The sequence below is a fragment of the Curcuma longa genome, chromosome 19 (assembly GCF_044706935.1).
Source record: "Curcuma longa cultivar G26 ecotype Majalengka, Jawa Barat chromosome 19, ITB_CL_G26_1.1, whole genome shotgun sequence".
NCBI lineage: Eukaryota > Viridiplantae > Streptophyta > Magnoliopsida > Zingiberales > Zingiberaceae > Curcuma > Curcuma longa.
In genome coordinates, this window is record NC_133879.1 from 765370 (window position 1) to 777952 (window position 12583).

At 39.6% G+C, this 12583-nt stretch overlaps 1 protein-coding gene and 1 non-coding gene across 3 annotated transcripts; one reads left to right on the forward strand and one right to left on the reverse strand.

The window, feature by feature from the left end:
- Positions 1 to 4078: 4078 nt before the first annotated feature.
- LOC141812809 (small nucleolar RNA R71) lies at positions 4079 to 4184 on the forward strand. The gene has a single exon (XR_012600342.1). It is a non-coding gene; the product is annotated as a small nucleolar RNA R71 (small nucleolar RNA).
- A 2678-nt stretch (positions 4185 to 6862) lies between these two features.
- LOC141812515 (alpha-amylase isozyme 3D-like) lies at positions 6863 to 8821 on the reverse strand. Of its 2 annotated transcripts, XM_074700507.1 has the most exons (4): positions 8669 to 8821; positions 8410 to 8542; positions 7331 to 8145; positions 6863 to 7251 (listed from the first exon to the last, which is right to left on the reverse strand). In XM_074700507.1, exons 1-4 carry the CDS (start codon positions 8759 to 8761, stop codon positions 7000 to 7002), a joined length of 1293 nt encoding a protein of 430 aa, XP_074556608.1. In that variant the 5' UTR covers positions 8762 to 8821; the 3' UTR covers positions 6863 to 6999. The 2 variants fall into 2 exon arrangements, with proteins under 2 accessions (XP_074556608.1, XP_074556607.1); XM_074700506.1 differs by lacking the exon at positions 8669 to 8821 and having other exon boundaries at positions 8410 to 8516.
- Between the last annotated feature and the right edge of the window lie 3762 nt (positions 8822 to 12583).

Below are 12583 nucleotides of genomic sequence, written 5' to 3' on the forward strand. Positions count from 1 at the left end.
CACACGCCCGATAGACAATAGAGGACACGCGATGGCCGGCGGCGAGGCACAAGCATGTGACGAGGGAGGAAGGAGACGAGGCGTAAAATCAAGATTTTGGCTTCTAGGGTTTTCCTTCTTGTTCGTTACCGTCGCCAGCCTCTCCTCCATGCTGCCGGCGACGTTCGCGCGGATGGGAAACAGTGGACGGCGCTGCACAGAAAGAGGAAGACGCAGTCAGTTTCTCTGTGTCACGTTGTCGGTCGGGAAGAGCTACGAGCTGGCTTCCTTCTTCCTTGGCCGGCGACGCAATTGGCATCTCTGGCGGCTCCCTGTGCAGACGGTAGCGAGGAACGGCGCCGTGCGGAAGAGGGTGAACAGGGAGAATCGTGATCCCTGATGAGAAGCTACAGTACTTGAACCCCTTTTCTCAATCAATCGGCTAGGGTTTATTAAACCGGGTTTGTTTTTTCTTTCCCATAAAAAACACAATCAAACCCAACCTAACCAGCTTAGTTTTTTTCCTGTTTGAACCGAACTAGAACTATAGTAAATCGAATCAAATTCAATCTTGGTCCAAACTAAATCGTTTGGTTCACTAACCAAATGAATTCCGATTTGATCCAAATCAATTTTGTTCAATTCATCTTCACAAAATGAAGCCCCTCATTGCTTCCATTTTGCCAAAACCTCTTTCATCATGAACCAAACCAAGTTGGTTCAATTTGGTTCAAAACTAATTATTTGGTTCACTAACCAAACGACCTTTAATTAGAACGAAATCAATTTCGTTCATTTTATCTTCGCAAGACGAGTTTCATCATTTTGTTCTTTGTCTAGTCCAACTAGATTTTATTTCTCTCATTCTGAAAATCTAATTCTCAAACTCGTTTTAAGTCCTTCGAAGAACTTGTAGTGCGTGTGACCCAATAGGTTTCCGGTTATGTTGGTCATTCGCAATTAACCATTAATTATGGAACGATTATGAGTGACACCTAGTAGTACATCATGATCCCCAATTGATCGAAAAATCAACGATTAATTTCAGAACATCTTCTAAACCCTCCAGCAGCTCCAATTAAACGTTTCTTGCTCCTTTCACCGTCTTATACCCTCTTGGTTCAAGACATGGTCTAGTGTCGGTCCCCACTAGGCTGACTATGTCACACCTAGCACAAGCTGCTTTCTTGTCCTGTGGATTCAAGTTACTTGTACATGTGTCCAAGAGTAAATGTTTTGGCGAAAGACTTTTAGTAACAATCCTGACAAACGACCGCAAGGTATACGTCTCCTTTTTCAAGGAGTGGTGAATCTTCTGTGGACTATTCAAACACCTTCGGACACTTCGTCTTATACCCAATCATCTCGGGTTCACACCTCCTCGAAGATGCTTGCTTAAGATGTCAAAGTATAAACTTCCATGACCAAGGTGACTTGAATACCGCAAGTCAAAGGAAACTCGCACTTAAGCTGCACTGGAATCTTCATTGACATATGAATAGAACCATATGAAGTCTTAAGGCAGGTCACTCCAATTAACTAGTTACCTTTAACTAGCATCCACGTTTAACTCTTAACATAGAATGTCTCCAGCAATGAGATCGGCTGCTTGGTTAAACAAGGAGTCTAAACGTGCTAATCTCGACAGAATCGATGACGTCCGTGCTCATAACCAAGGAGTCTCGACAGAGATGCTCACGAGTTGTGATCCAATCACAAATTCTCTCATACTATGAATCATATTACGGACATTCAGTATTTGAGTTTAAGATCCAATCAAACACATATGGAATGTGCACTCAAATAGTGAATTGTTATTTATCCAATAAATAGTATAACCGTAAGGCGATTGTCTTAGGACACCTCTCAAATCTAACAACTGCTAGCCCATGCTTGCTTGGACGTTTTTTTTGGTCGAGAGAGGGTGCAGGCGTGACGCAGGACACGACATGGCCGTGTTGGGTTTTGGGACTTTTGGTGGGGAAGGGGATGACAGTGTTGGATTACATGGCATGCTCGTGTTGACCCCTGGGAGGTATGGCACAATCGTGTAGGTTGGCACAACCATGTTGGTTGGCACGACATGCCCGTGTTGCCCTCTAGATCAGTCACCATCGTCATGGCAGTTGCTATAGGTGCTCCACATGACTCTGTCCAACTCTAAAAATAAGAAAGAATAGAAAAGGTTAGAAATAAAAAAGCAAGATCAAACCAAAAATAAATAAAAAAGAGCTTAGATTGTCTCTGAAGAAGTGCTTATTTTAGGTCACAAGTTCGACCCTTGTCAAGTTAACTCGGAGCCTTTGGTTTGAGAGGGTCATGCACCCCTCCCTTTAGGACAATCTTGCTCCAAAATATCTTCTTCTTTACTTGTTATGGAATGACATATATCTCCAACTCTTTTTATCAACACTCCTTCTTTCTGGATCGACTTGTGGGCATCCTTGCAGTGCTTCGTTATTTCCCTATAAACATTCAATCTTGTAGCAAACATTCTTAATGGGAGTTTGGTCAGTGGCCTTAGATAAATCAAATTCTATTTTGTCCTTGTCAACTGTCAACTGTCAACAAGAGTTTATGATTTTTAACATCTATAATGGCTCCTGAGGTGGTTAGGAAAGGTCTCCCTAAAATTATAGGATCTGAGGGTCTTCATCCATGTCCAAAATTATAAAGTCGGAAGGTAGTACAAACTATCCTATACTTACTTGCACATCCTCAAGGATACTTAGAGGATACTTGATGGAATAGCCTGCAAGTTATAAGGTCGTGGTTGTTAATTTTAGGTCACCTAAACCAAGTTTCTTGCACATGGAGAGGGGCATGAGACTCACATTGACATTAAAATTGCAAAAAGCTTTGTTGATTTTTGTATCATTAATAATGCATGAGATAGAGAAGTTATCTAGATCTTGGCATTTAGGAGGCAATTTCTTTTAGATCAACGCGCTACATCCCTTTGTCAAAGCTATAGTCTTGTAGTATTCTCTCTTTCTCCGGTGCGTGAAAATGTCCTTCATGAATTTTGAATAGATTGACATTTGTTACAAGAATTTTGCCAAATTCTCAATGAATGGGCTGAATTATTCATCTAGTTTTGCCTTGGCCAAATGCTGAGGGAGAGGAATTGGTGGCACATACGTCCTGATGGGTGTCTTGGGCCTCAGCTCCTCAAACATCTTCTTGACTTCTCTCGGTTGCTCCTCTCTAGTAGGTGTAGTGGGGGTTGTTTCTTCCTCGTGAGTGGCACCTCCTTTGCTATCACCTTTTTCCCAGAGGTCATCCAATGTTTTCCCACTCCTTAAACATATGGTGTTGCAATACTCCATCGGATTTGCCTCCAGTTGCCCTGGAAATCTCCTTGGAGTCCTTGATGTGGTGCTTGCAATCTGCGCAATTTGGATTTCCGACATTTTGGTATGATTGCAAATATCATCTATGTTACCTCTCATTTGATTGATCGCTTCTCCCATGTCCTTGTGCAATTGCTCAAATTAACGTCTTATTTTGTTGAATTTGAGTGCTTATGAAGTCTCCTAGCATCTTTTTCAGTTTGGACTCTTGAGGTTGTTGGAATCTTGGTGGTACTCTAAAATTTATTTGCGCATTGTTATCTTGGTTGTTTCGATAAGAGAAATTGGGATAATTCCTCCAATCGGGTTTGTAAATGTTAGAGTAAGGGTTGTTTGGCCTTTAATTGTAGTTGTTTATTGCATCCACTTGCTCCATTTGAACTTCTTGTGGTGGTTCGATCCCTACTTGACAATTCATAGTTGCATGCCCTATTGTGTCACAAATCTCACAAGAAACATTAACGATATTTACAACGTTGATGGTAACGGAGTCGAACCTTTTTGATAAAGTATTCATTTTTCCAGCAATAAGGTTAAGAGTACTTACCTCGTACTTACCTATGCTTTTCTCAGGGTTGCTCCTTTAGTTGGCCCATTGGTGGTGGTTCATTGCTATATTTTCGATGATCTCGTGGACTTCATCCAATGTCTTGTTCATCATGGCTCCTCCAGCAGTGGAGTCTAATGAGACTCTAGTAGAACATGTAATTCTATTGTAGAACGTATGGATGATCAATCACCTTTTCAATTTATGATGAGGACACTACTGGAGGAGTCCTTTAAACCTATCTCATGCCTCAAATAGAGACTCTCTGTCTTTTTATGTGAACCTCATGATTTGAGTCCTGAGCTGCGCGGTTTTGTTGGAAGGAAAAAATTTATTGAGGAAATGTTGTCCATTTGGTCCCACGTACTGATGCTATCCCTGGGTAGGGAATGTAGACACGATCTCGCTGTCAATGAGAAGGGGAACAATCACAATTTGATAGCATTTGCAGACTTGCTATTATATTTAAAAGTGTCACAAATTTTCAAAAATACATGTAGATGCAGATTTGGATCATTCATGGGCGAGTCTCTAAATTGGTGTTGTTGGACTATAGGAATTGTGGCAGGCTTCAAGTTGAAGTTATTTGCTTCGATCGGGGGTCTTGTGATGCTTAACCTTAAACTTCTCACACTAGGTGCGGTGTAGTCCCTTAGTGGACGATTTCCAATGTCAGCAGCCATGGTTAGTGTTGGTTGAATTTCTAATTGTCTCTGAAGGTTTCTTGCATGACAAGTTCTTTCTATCTCTGGATCTAAATCTAGAACAATGTCCGATCTAGTCGTTCTTCGCATAAAAAGGAAGATTCATCAACCTGCATGAGAAAAGATCGCAGTGAAAAGGAAAAAGAAAATAAAGATCTAAATTAACCAATCACGAATAGAACTCGATATCAACAAAGACACAATCTTCGACAACGACGTCAAAAACTTGATATTGTTCAATCGTACCACAAGTGCATAATATCGTCAAGTAATAAAAAGTTATCATCCTCTCTAGGACTGTGTGTTAAGTACCGAAATATTTGTAAAATAGATTATCTAGAGAATTAGGAAGTGATGTTGAAAATGATCGAGAGAAAACAGTGAGAAAGTAAGTTTGGAAGGCAATCCTAGGATTTTGAGTTCACTATGGTAAATGGTTGACGAAAGCAATAGTCTTATCTCGACGTACTATTATAAAGAGATTCATCCAAGATAATGAGTGTGCCTATGGGGTAAAGAAAAGCATGAAAACACCGACATGTCTATCATAACTGCAACCTATAAGAGTGAATTAGGATAGACCCCATAGGCTCTTTGACAAATCATGAAAGTCTCAACATGGTCTTCCGATCCGTCTTCGTGGTAGCGTGCCAAGATCTTTTTATTGGTCTACTCCTATCACTAGAACGTCATGATCTGTAGACGTTACCCTTACTCTGTGACAAGTCAATTGCTTTTGCGGTAGCAATACTAGGGGATTTTAATGTCTACCCCTGTCACTAGAGCCCCACGATTCGGCTAAATGATACCCTTACTCTGAGTTGGGAACCTTCAAGTTGGTTTCAGAGACTAGAGAGTGAGAGTTCACCTATGAGGAAGTCCCCTATTCTCCCTTGATCGAATCATTGGTTTATATACAATAATAATGGCTAGGGTTTGCCCCTAAGTTGAATCCAATAACACATCTATGGATGGAGAGATGAACAGACTAAAATCAATCACAATCAATACATGTCATGAATAAAACGAGAGCAATGATTTTATTTCATCAACACAAATTCCAAGTTACTCCCTAATTCTAAAATTAGGAAGACTACTCTATAACGATCATATTATATGTCAAAGACATTCTCTCCTAAGGAGGATTTTTGTCACAAATCCTGTATTCTTTGATGTCTTTTGGCTATAGCCTCTTGGATTCTTTTATAGCTAGCTTTGGAAAGATACTCGATCATTAAAAGAATCGGTTAATTCGAAGGGAATTGAGCTCAGCATAACATGACCGTGTTGGCTTTTGAGCCCTAATCCTGGTTGCGACCACAGCGCGGCGTGGTCGTGCTAGATGACACAGTCTGGCTATGTCAGCCCCTAGATGCTGCAAATTGATTCGTTTGTGCACCTTGACTTGCAGAAGATATAGTCGTGACGTAGGCCAAGGATAAGCCGTATTAAGTGCTGTGAAGAGGTTTTTCTGTTTCCAAATGCATTCAATTGTTGAAGTCTTCGTATCCTCAGTACAAAATATACAAGAACCGTCTCTCAAATTAAAATAGTGAAAATATATGATAAAATTATAAATAAATATGAATATGCTAATGTAAATGTGAAACATGTATAAAATAAAAATGAAAATATAAATATAAATCACACAGATTAATGCTGAAATGAAATTAGTTATTGGATGTTGAACTGTTACTAGGCGGCGAGAAATGCACATGCAACTTGATGACCAGAATAATACGTAATTGTTATGTATATATAATTATAATATTACTGTTTGTGAATCATGAGATCGGGATCTATTCAACGATGGCGTGAATTCGTTCTTAAGTTACTGAACACTTTTTCTCAACTACCTGCTGTAGTTTGAGAAAACAACTGCATCAGTGGCTGCAATTTCTTAGAATCGGTACGAATTCCTGTGTGTGTGTTTTTTTTGTTGTTGTACTTGCTGGAAGTCGATCCTTTTTGTTTGAAGGAAGTTCATTGAGGCTATTGAGCTCCTTCAATAAATAAATGGGGATGTGTCTCCCCCTTCAGTTTTGATGTAAATCCATGCATGAATCTGAAATGTGCAGTAGAAGCAGGTGTTTTCTGGTGCTACTTGGGATTAACTATCTATTTTATTCTTTGATCTAGCAATTGTAACTTGACACATCTATCGTAATTAAGCTAATTAGGAGTTTAGAGAATGTGTAGACGAATTTGTATCCCATTCGAATAAAAGAAGCACCATTAATGTTCCATGCATTCCACATGCAGCAAGCTGTCTCTTAGTACAACTTAGGAAATAACATTGCTATCTGAACGTACGTAACCCAAGTATAACACTACTGATACAGAAGTAAACAATTATTAACCAACGTCGTAACAACAACACCATCGTTGACTTAATTATTGACTTGTAATCTTATAATCATCTCTTTTCCCAGACGCAGTAATCAGTGCCGGAGGAGGAGACGCGGAAGTTGCCTGGCACGAGTCCCCCGAGATCAAATCTCGACCCCAGCTTCACCATGACCTTCTCATCGATGACAGCCATGTACAGATCGGCATCCGCCACCAGGATCCGCAGTGAGCTCCCCTTACGAATTCCATTTCGAGTCCTGATGGCCGCCAACGCCGTGATCTGCTCCTTCAGTCCCCAGTCGAAGAAGTGATCGTAGAACTGCATGCACCCAAATTAATATAATTAATATTATATATATAATTAGTTGATTAAGCTGAGACGATTAGTTAGTGCTTACGATGGTGGGGATTCCGGGATGTGTTAGAATGTAGGCGTAGCCTTGCATGACCTTGTCGGAAGGGAAAGGCCACAGCCTCTGAGTCGACCCTGTATCGTGGTTGTCGACGAAGGTGACCGCCTTGTCCGGCAACCATCCGATCATGCCCGAGGCCTTCCCCTGCGGGTCCCGCAGCCTCCACAGCTCCCCCTGCACCGCCGCCTGCAGCACGCCCTTGGTGGTGAAGTCGAAGGCGGTGGCGGGGCCCGAGGCGCCGACGTCGTTCACCCAGTTGACCATCTCCTGGCGGCTGCTGTCCTGGTCGTACGCCGGCCTCCCGTCGTTGCCGTAGGTGAGGGAGCTCCACAGCTCCGCCACCACGAAGTCGGGCTTGGTCTGGGAGATGTAGATTCCGGCGATGGCGGGGGAGTAGCCCCGGGCGAAGTCCAGGCGCCACCCGCCGTCAAACCCGACGTCGGTCTTGAGCCAGTTGAGCCAGTCGGAGAGCTCGCGCTGGACGAGGGGGTTGAGGTGGTCGATGTCGGGGGCGGCGGCGTAGGCGGCTCCGGTGTCGCGGTTACCGGTGCCGTCGGAGTACTGGGTGTCGTCGCTGCAGATCATGTGGGGGCCCCAGTCGAGGCGGCTGTCGTTGGTGCCGCCTTCGAAGATGCAGTAGATGCCGCGGGAGTCCTTGCGTTCGGCGCAGCGGTGGTTGATCACGATATCGGCCACGGATTTGATCCCTTTCTCGCGAAGCGCCGCCGTCAGCGACTTCAGCTGCTCCTCCGACCCGTACTTGGATGCATCCAGGTCGTACAGCCGCCCCGGCATGTATCCTGCTTCATTTAATATATATGTAGTATTTTTGACATCACTGTGGATCATCATGTCAAAATAAAAAATAATTTTGAAAATATTTTAATTTTCTATTAATCAACTAGTTGGATAAATATGATAACAAAGCTCGAAGTAGTTTTTTATATTTATATTTTGGGGGAGCAAAACTGCAAAAGTTATTCAATTTTTGTATTTATCTGCCCACAAAGTGACCTCTATGAACTCTCATGCATGCATTCGTGTGTAATATATATAAAATTAACCTTGTTCTGAGACAGAGTGGGACGGTGGGGGGAGCCAGACATGGGTGACTCCAGCTTTGACTAGATCATCCACTCGACACTTCAAGTAGTTGTACAAGCCCCCTTCCTTCCTCCATGATTCCCAGTTAAAACCCTGCCATGCACACACGCACACACACATATATATATATATATCCTCTTAATTTAGTTCTCAAAGCTCTACTGTAACTAGCTAGCAAACAGTCAAGAGCTTAATTCGTCCATGCATACGTATCAGCACCTGAAAGAGGATTTGACACTGAGCGGCTGAGAGAGTCGAGAGCGAGATCATCCCGACGAAGAAGACGAAGAATCCAATCGGCAATGACTTCATTGGTCCTACTCCGATACTTAATTGATATACAACAACTGATATCGATCGGGAAGAGGAGAAGATAGGGATGAATGGCTTTGGATGAGGGGGAAGCAGTGGGAGAACGCGCGTATATATAGAGCGGGAAGGGAGGGCGGTCCAAGTGGGCCCGCGCCCCCACGTCACTGGTGGGTCCCTGACCGTGAAGCCAGTGCCAATGGTAATAGGAGGCGAGGATAAGGCGGTTGCCAACGGAACGGCCTGAGGGGATGAACTTTAATGCCCGGCGCGCGCTGCAGCGTATCGGTTACGGTCATGGATATATGCGTCGTCATCTTCATCCTCTTCGTCCTCCTCCATCAATACTTCGCCTTCGGTTTCCGGAAGACGAGGGCTGGAGATTAAAATGCGTGCCGCCATTACTACGTGCTCTGTGCTGCCGAAAGCTAAACTGGAGCATATAGTTATTGCCCCCTTTTTGCAGTTCTTTTTTTTTTCATGTTGATTTTGTTCACTTTGTAGTATTTGAAAAGTCGTTTCGTGGGTTTGACTGCAATTATATATATTCTTTGAAAAGCTAACTCTTCTAAGCATTCTGCTAAATTCGAAGAAAGCTTTGATCCTTACTTCGTAAGATCAATAGTTCAATTAATTCCTCCATGAACTTGTAACAAGCAAGCAAATCAAACTATCTGATCCTTAGTTTTCATTTTCCAAAATTGGCTCAATTTCTTCTCGTTAGTAAATTTAAAGCTCTTTGATCTGTTTTCTAATTCCCTCAATCTTCTAACTTTAATTAAAATATACGTTCTTTCAGAAAAGAAGATACTTATCTATAAGCGAAAGAAGGAGAAGTGAACTTTGGAGTACTCATGGAGGAATTGTTCATTGAGCAACTTGTGACAAGCTTTCTTCTTCAGTCTTCCTTTCTTTAAACAATTTAAAATTTTCAACATCAAAAGAATTACAACTCAAACTAGATTATTTATTTGACTATAATTAAATGCATGCAATTCTAAACATTAATAAAGAAAACCTCATATTGCAGAAAATAATATATATAAGATATTATACACATGATCACCATATATAATATACTAAGAGAGTCTAAACTTTTATGACTTATTAATAACCTTATTTAGTTGTTTTATTATTATTATTTTCACATTTGAATTCACAAAAATAAATAATATGATAATTATTTTTAAATTATAATAATTTTATTATATTCTTTAAAAATATAAATTGAAAACTTAAAATTTTTAAGAATGTGTTAAAGTCCACAATGAGATAAGGTCACGCGCGCCACCTTATCAATCAAAAAACAAGCAGAAAAAAAAAAAGATAACTGTGAGTTGAATAGGTACTTTTGACTTGTCTTGCATTTATTTTTCTTGTCTGATATATGTATATTTATATTGATAAATAAGATCAGAATTTGAAACAATATTCTAACTAGTATATATATATGTGTAAATATATAAAACTAGATCGAACTTATCCACACCAAAAAATATAAACAAAAAAATTTAAAAAAAAGGAAGATCATGCAACTTTTGTCTTAGCCAAAGCCGTGGAACATCCACCCAATGAACAGCCTCCGTATATATCCAGGAATTGAAATGACAGATGAGGTTAATAGTCAATAAATGTGAGGTCAGTGTGGTGAAATGGATGAGGACGGAGGAGATTGGGAGCGAGTTGGCTTCTCTACGTGGATCCTCCTGCATGCATGCATGCATGGCAGTGGATAACGCCGGCGACGCCGCGATGACGATGGAGGTGGATGAGGATGCATGGCTGAGATGACCGGATGTGCTTCCATTGAATGCGGCGAAATCCACACGCAGCGCCCGGCGGTGGGCGGTGGGCGGCGGGCTGCGGGCGGCGGCGTCGAGTGGGACGCGACCAGATTAAAACAGCTGCCGGGGCAGCTCAACGTACACTAATTACCACAAAGTCAACGCTCAGCGTTGGTTATGTGCATCATGGAGATTGACCTCAACTTGCAACGTCAAAACAGAGTTAAAAAAAAAACAATAAAAAAGTCATATAATAATGTGGTAAAAGTTATAAATTAAGTTGGATAAGATATGACCTATGATAATTAAGACAAACATCTACTTTCCATGAAAAAATTGAGTTCCTTCATTTGAGATCTTGCGTTAGAATATATTTTATTTCCCATCATTCATAAGAGAATTAAAATTAACAATCATAAGCATACATTAATTAACCTCTTTTCGGGCATGTTTTGTGTACTGAAGAGAAGAGTATAATATCATTATAACAGCAACAAAGCTTATAATTTTTATTTTGGAAATGTTTAGAAAAATAAGGAAAAGTTTTATCTATGAAACAATGGTTTAATTTGTACCTTGAGATATAAAAAAATATAATAGTCTAATGAAGTTAATATGTAAAATCTATTCAAATTATTATTTACTGAAAATTAGAGAGAAAATGAGCAAAAAAAGAAAAGGATAAATACTACAAATTTAAAATATAGCCATCATACAACATCAACATAATTTAACTAGTATGTAAGGCGGTCATAGCTTAAATTAGAAAAATTAGCCTAGCCGAATCGTTCTTAAACCACAACTTATTAGGTGACTATATAATGTGATCATAGCTTCAAATTAAGCAAAATAATAAAGATAAATTGTTATTTAAAAAAAAGTTTCTATCAATAGTTTTAGCTAAAAAGGTGATGACAAAACATCACAAAAGTTAAGACAACTTAATTAGACACTGTGACAACCATCTTTACTTAGATTTTCTAGATCGATAGTCTTTTGCCAAACATTCAACTTCTTTTGTTTTCTTTCACCCATGTTTACCTCTATCATCAGTGTCATAATCCATTTTACAAGGACAACAACAAGCACCACAAAAACAAACAAAAAAAGGAATACTTTCTTATATATAAAAAAGTGACTAGATAGAGAGGTACATGATCTTCTTTTTTGAACGATACTAAGTCTCATGACTCATGGTGGACATATTAATCTTCATTGTTAGTGGGTTACATGATTGAAAAAGATGTTAAATCTAACCCATTATTGGACACAATGGTCTTCAATGTACTAGGAGATACTACTTGAACTAGTCTTGCTTCCTTAAGGCAACATATATAAAAGCTCCACAAACCTACCATGGAGTTAGTACCTTCATGCACAACAACTCTTCTTGTAAACCACCAAAGTCTTCAACCACAATCACAACCACATGATGCATGATATCTTGAAACTAGTGCAATTAACTTATCATATCACACTAGAATATGATCACATCCTTACAATTTTGTAATATAGTATAAGTAGTTGATGACTTAGATTGAATTGTTAAATTTGAAAAAATATATATTTTTTCAATTATCTAATAAAATTTGTCACATGCACAATACTTTCATAACTCTTCTATGATATATTTACTTTCTACATATCAATTTACTCTTGATAATATTGTATTTTTGAATTTCACCTTAATGATTAATTATTTTGTAAAGGATAATACAACTCTTATAGGTGAATATACAGACAAACTATAGCTTGACATATATACTTCATCCTTCTATTCTTATTGCTCATATATATACATTAATCATTAGTCGAAATTAATAGTCTACCTAGCTATTCCATTATCTTCTCATCTAGTTCATATGGAAGATGCATTGAATTCTTGTTTTTTTCTCATCTTATCACATTTTAAATTCACTTTTTACTTAAAATAATTCATTTCGATGTTGTCGTGTATTTAGTTGTCTAATCAGGATTTTTAATATTGTTATGCTTTGATTGAATGCTTTAGTAAATTCATTTTTACTTTAATTTTTCTAAT